General features: G+C 37.5%; 1 protein-coding gene across 1 annotated transcript; it reads right to left on the reverse strand.

The window, feature by feature from the left end:
* Positions 1 to 2,866: 2,866 nt before the first annotated feature.
* CGA (glycoprotein hormones, alpha polypeptide) lies at positions 2,867 to 4,646 on the reverse strand. Its single transcript, XM_062187597.1, has 3 exons — positions 4,547 to 4,646; positions 3,374 to 3,558; positions 2,867 to 2,944 (listed from the first exon to the last, which is right to left on the reverse strand). The coding sequence occupies exons 1-3, from the start codon at positions 4,644 to 4,646 to the stop codon at positions 2,867 to 2,869; spliced, it is 363 nt and encodes a 120-aa protein (XP_062043581.1).
* Positions 4,647 to 6,483: the final 1,837 nt, after the last annotated feature.

Below are 6,483 nucleotides of genomic sequence, written 5' to 3' on the forward strand. Positions count from 1 at the left end.
CCCACAGTAAGAAGTTTCACTTTAAGACACTGTTTTTAATCTCACTTTTGCGATTTTGGATTGTGTTCTATAATACATCCATTTTTATTTTTAAAGCACATTTCTCCAAAGCTTCAAGCAAAATAAATCCTGCAAAAGGTGTGTGGGGGTTGTGCTGTGTCTCCAGCAGCCCTCAGGCCGTCCTAGTTGAAATCTGCATCTCTTTTCATGAAACACAAAGACGCTCTTGACAGCTGACTCTTCCTCTCCACATCTCCAGTACTCCATCCAGCTTCTTGCAGTTCAGTGCACTGAATTCCTTGCAATTCTGTGACTATCATGCTGTTTCCCATTTCAGGATGTTTGCTTACACTGTTTCCCAAAACTAGAATGCTCCCTCCTCTACCTATCTGTTTGTCTTCAGGCATCAGTTTACCCTAGGAAGCTCTTCATGACAAACTCCAGCAAGCTGAGTTAGCCATCCTCCTTTTATACAACCAAAGTCACCTCTCCCAGAGTACACATTCACTAGATTTTAATTCATTGTTTTTGTTTGTCTTCACCCACTGGACTGTGAACTACTTCATATCAGGGTTTGCATTTTATTCATCTTGGACTTCCAAGGAGCAGTACCACGCCTGACACATGGTAAGACAAGAGGTAAATATGGATGTGAAAGCTCATTCTAGGGCTCTCTAGGATTGATTTGGCTGAGTTGGATAACCACAGCGATGTCCCTTTCCCCTCTCATTATCCCTTAAAGATTCCTTCTACTCCTATTGCCAAATAGGATGATCCCACACCAACAAGACTCTCCAGGCAAGGATGCCATAGCTTTCCTCTCCTGAGGAACCCTCCAAATTCCCATGATCTGATATTTAGTATATTTTCAATGAATTTCCACTAAATATTTGATTGAACCAATGATCCTCACCATTGTTCTCTTAGATTAAGCTGCCTTATATTTTCTCAACCTTATCTGTAAGAGAATCCTGATATCTGAAACCTCATGATCTAACAATCTACCAACACTTTACTATAATCCAATAAATGTATAACTAATAAATGAAAGAATGAAAAAACTGATGTCTTCATGTGCATTTCTGTTTTTCTTTTTTTTTTTTAAGCTGCCTGTGTAGACTATTGCTTTGAGAAGAAGCTTTCTGGGCTGTGGAAATGTTCTATATTTCAGTCTGGGAGCTGGTTATTCAAGTGGGTTTCTATCAATAAAGCCAATTATTTATTTTATTTTATTTTATTTATTTGAGAGGTTGAGTTACAGATAGTGAGAGGGAGAGATAGAGAGAAAGGTCTTCCTTCCATTGGTTCACTCCCCAAATGGCTGCAATGGCTGGAGCTGTGCCGATCCAAAGCCAGGAGCCAGGTGTTTCTTCCCAGTCTCCCATATGGGTGCAGGGGCACAAACACTTGGGCCGTCTTCTACCGCTTTCCCAGGTCATAGCAGAGAGCTTGATTGGAAGAGGAACAGATGGGACTAGAACCGGCGCCATAGGTGGAGGATTAACCTACTGCACCATGGAGCAGGCCCCTTCTGTTTTTCTTAAACAGTACGTTGTACCCATTTTAATTTTTTTGCCCTAGAACCTGGTATGTTTACCAACCTGCTAAGTAAGTAACTCATCTCACAGAAATTGAATCTTTACATATTGATAATGATTGAAATTTCTTTTTGAACACCTTATCTATGCCTGGTATGATTTTATTTTTTTCTCAGGCTTCAACTATAAAAACTTCAGACTCCTTTAGGAGTAGAACTTTGAGGTGGCTTTGATCTCTACCATGGCTAATAGAATGTAATGGATATAAAACCATTGTCCTCCAGGTAAGGACTACCTCTATTCTAAGTATTAATACACAATAAACAAGCCTTTGAAGCATGGTATGATTCTTAAACATTTTGATAGAACTAAATGAAAGTGCTTGGTATTCTACATGACCCACACTTGGTGTTCAGTGAATATTTTCCTCATCCCTTATTTATTCTCATCTTGACCTAACCAAGGAATAGAAGATCTGAATCCCATGGAATTTCAGAGCCGAGTCCACTTCTATTTAAAGGCAAGGATTCCCTTTCCCTAGCCACCATTTGGTGATAGGCTGCCAAAGCCTAATATAATGCACTTCTTTTTTGCCTGGGCGTAAGTCAAGCACATAGAAACTTTGTGAAGGATTTTGTCTTTCCTCTACTTAGGGCAGTAGTCTCCACTTTTCTTTTTATGACTGAAGACTTTTACCATTTAAAAGTTTCTGATGAAATATCATCAATGTATGCATACTTATTTATAAACTATATACATATATACCGTACTCATATATCTGTGCTTTTATAAAACCCATCAAAATGGAAAAGTAAAGTGATTTAAAATGAATAGCACTAGAAGTTCTCATATTTTCTTCTCTCAGCCCAATGAATTATCTCAAACTAGCTCACTATCTGACAGGATTCACAGCTTGCTTCTTGACAGCTTGGAGGGAGCAAGACTCTCCAATGTGAAGTCACTAAGTACATGAGGCCCTACCTCCCTCATTGGCTCACTTCCCTCAGTGAATCCCACCAAAAGCAATTGGCTTTACTTTAAAGGGAAAAAAATGACAATTCAATGATTGATGATTTAAAAGGCTTTATTTCCAATGGTCATGCTTAATGCTGTATTTCCTTCCACATGAAAAAAAAAAAAAAGTAGACTGCCAATTCTACTCTAGGATAAGGAAAAAGGCAAAAAAATCTACAGTGCATATCTCAGGCATGTCAAAATGCTATGGTAAGGAAAAGGAGGATTTTATCTCACAGAATCACAAGCACTGAACAACTTAATTTTGCATCCCAGGAAATCAGCAATCATCAACATGGCATTTTGCAAAATACTTAGGATTTGTGATAATAACATGTACTGCAGTGGCACTCTGTGTGATTCTCCACTTTGGCATTTCCCATTACTGTAGCCTAAAAGGGAAGAAAAAACATGATAGATGATTAGATAGGTGGTACATAGACAGATTATATATAATAGATAGACAAAATTGAAAAATGATACATAAAATTGTTTATTCCCAGTTGAACTAAATAGATACTTCTACCATTTGCATTTTCTTCCTTTCAAGGGATAGTTTTACCATAAAAGGTTAGGTTTGCCATGACTAGGTGTGCTATACTTCAACCCAATATCTCCCCTTGTCACCTCTACCCCATTCTCTTCTTTCTAAATAAGTCCAGTCTATATTCACAAGGCAACTGACTCTTAATTGCAGGGTACAAATGCCCAGCAAAATACGGGTCATTAGACACCTATGACATTGAATCCTGTGGGTGTGCTCTATGAACCTTTCTCTGGTTGGGCTGGCAGAAAGCTGCTGGGGCCCTTGAACTTCTTACCTTGGTAAAGGCTTTAGCCACACAGCACGTGGCCTCTGAGGTGATGTTCTTGGGAACCAACATCGTCTTCTTGGATCTTGCTGGAGTGGGATAGGCTCTGGAAAAGCAGCAGCCCATGCACTGGTAAATTGGGGCTCCCAGCTTGGAGAAGTATTTGTTTTCTTTTAGTTTACATTCTGGACAACCTATCAGAAAAAACAGATTCAAGGAGAAATTATAAATTTTTCATTATTATAAGATGGTAAATATTCTTTTTTATATTTAAAATATTTTTGCTGTATGTTAGTCACCATTGATATCTATTTGAATTGATGGTAATTATTTTTGAGGAAAGCCAATTTTTGGAGACATGCATGGGAAATCTCAGTTGTAGTAGTTTCTGGCTCTCCAGGAGCAGATTCTCTGTCTCCGTGCTAATAGCATGCCTAGAAGAAACAAAATTTGACAGATGAAAACACCACATTCATTTAGAAGGAGCATTTTGCCCAGGGGCAGAATGTTTCCCCTTTAGAATCTGCTATTGTTTTTTCCCCATAGAAACTCCAAATATTGGCAGAGAAAAATATGTCAGAATTAAGAAAGCTTGATGAGTGTAGAGAACCTGATATTAGATCAGGCATCTGCACTGGAGCCTGGGATTAAAATATTGCCATTTATCTAGAGAGAAACTCTAATAATATCTCACAATGTCAAGCCAATGGAATTATATCAGGTGCTAGATGAGATTTTTTTTCCCCAACAATATAGCAAACAAATTTATTGCATAAAATGGTTTGTTTTTCTCACTTGTTAACTGATGTGAAAATTCATCAACAAAGGCAATGCTAAAATCTTCTCAAATCTTCTGGGAGAAATGTACCCAAAACATAGAACAGTTAAATGAATGAGAAGTATTTTCTTCTTGTGAAACTTAGATAAAGAATAATAATGGATGTATTTCAGACAAAAATGTACAGGCTGCTATTTAAATGGATATGTAAGATATAGTTTTCGCTGTATCTTTTCTGAACTTAATTTAATTTTATATTCACAACCTACAAGTGACTAGATACATATCCAGCAGTGAAGATTTATCACATTTGCAACGGAGGTGGAAATGTAATTAATGGAGTTATTGATGTACATCTAGAAACTGTTCTCCTTATTGCTTCAAACCCAAGTTTGGCCACGCACCCTGCATTGCAAACTCGCCATCAGGAAAGGAATGGAGAATGTGCAGAAACACAGACAATGTGGCCAGAATGACGGCTGCATATTTTCTGTAGTAACCCATGGCTCTCCTGCAAAAAAGACATAGCAAAAAGAAAATTAACGTGAAATTGGCCTGCTGGTCATGAAAACGATCAATAGTCTCAGCATTATCAGTCATAATAGTCACCAATGCCTTGATCCCTCTGGTTTCAGCTCCCAGCATTCTTTAAAGCATTGTAAATACAAAAAAAAATCCAACTTCTCTTTAGGAGAAAAGTAGGGAGTTGAATCTTTCCATCTCTCATATAAGCCAGTAGATTGGGCCTAACAGTAACCATAAACCTTCTTTTGAAATGTGTTATCCGTTAATAAGCCTAATTACTTCATTTATAAACCATGAAACTTAAATATCTAAGAATATACTCATAAACTTCTATATAATATATAAAATATATAATCACTTGAAACCATCCTTCTCATTTCTCACATTCCCAAGCTAGAGGAGAGAAAGAAAGGACAATGTTTATCCTGCTTTTCACTCACAGGTAGTAGGTAAGGTCAAAGTCTTGTTACCAATAAGCAAATGCTAACCTAACAAGGTGACAGGGCAGACAACAGAGAACGTTGACTAAAGTCTTCCATTTCAGTTTTCTATCAGGTACATTTGTCCTTTCTTTACATACCTATACCTATAGATACAGCTTGACCTAAACAGTGTGTATGTGTAACTTCACTGCATCTGAGAATGAGGAAACACAGAAAACTGGATTGCATCCTCACGTGTCCTAGGAATACTCTTACATTGGATAAAAGGGACAGTTTTCATTCCCATTTATAAGTGAGAGAGTTATGTATATTCATGTTAAAACCATGAAAGATAACAGACAGAATATCAAATGCCAATAAAAAGACAAATCAGAACATCTAAAGAAAGGGAAAATTAAAAGCAATTTCACAAAATCTCTTTTAGAAATTGAAGAGGAAACAGTTCTCAACTCATTCAATGGGTCAGGATTACCCTGAAAACAAAACCAGGCAAAGATAAAACTGAAAGAAAGAAAATGGAAAACTACAGAACACTGTCACTTATGAAATTAGATACAATAATTCTAAACAAAGTAATAGCAGACTGAGCCCAGTGGTTAAGACATCCTTCTCCCATATTGGAGTACCTGGATTCGACACTCAGCTCTGGCTCTTGACTCCAACTTCTTAATAATACAGACCCTGAGAGGCAGCTCAAGTACTTGTGACCTTGTCACTCATGTTGGAGACCTGGATTACGTTCCAAGCTCCCAGTTTTCGCTCAGGCCAGCCTTCGCCATGGTGGGCATTTGGGGAGTGAATCGGCAGATGAGATCTCACATTCTCTCTCTCCCTCTCTTTCTCTCTCCCTCTCTTCTCCTCTCCTTCTATCTATCTTTCTCCCCATTTGTTTCTCAAATAAATAAATAAATAATATTTTAACTATTAGCAAATGATCAACTTGGAGTAATTCAAGGTATACAAAGCTGTCTCAAAATTTGTAAATCACCTAATATAATCTGCCATATCAATAAGTTACAGATGAAACAAGTTATACGGTTACATCAGCTGACTAAGGGAGAACATCTGCCAACATCTAATCTCTTTTATGATAAAAACTCTAAGGAAACAAAAATCAAGGAAGCTTATCAACTTGATTAAAAAAAAAAAGCCTACAGCTTACATCAGACTTAATGGTGAAAAAACTGATTGTATTTCCCCTAAGATCAGAAGCAGGGCAAGAATGTCCACTTTCACCCCCTTGATCAACATAGTATTGGAAATTCTGGACAGCTCAAAAAGGCAAGAAATAGAAAAGCACACGGATTGGAAAGGAGGAAATAAAACTACCCCTATTCATAGATGTCCTGATCACCTATGTGAAAAGGAAAAAG

This window comes from Lepus europaeus, chromosome 3, assembly GCF_033115175.1.
Source record: "Lepus europaeus isolate LE1 chromosome 3, mLepTim1.pri, whole genome shotgun sequence".
Taxonomy (NCBI): domain Eukaryota; kingdom Metazoa; phylum Chordata; class Mammalia; order Lagomorpha; family Leporidae; genus Lepus; species Lepus europaeus.

Bases quoted from the DNA above. Each gene is read 5' to 3' on its own strand.
- CGA (XM_062187597.1), bottom strand. From the start codon at position 4,646: ATGGGTTACTACAGAAAATATGCAGCCGTCATTCTGGCCACATTGTCT. The intron at 3,559-4,546 runs GTGCGTGGCCAA...TTTTTCTGATAG, and splicing joins TGGCGAGTTTGCAATGCAGG to GTTGTCCAGAATGTAAACTA. The intron at 2,945-3,373 runs GTAAGAAGTTCA...CTTCCCTTTTAG, and splicing joins TGGCTAAAGCCTTTACCAAG to GCTACAGTAATGGGAAATGC.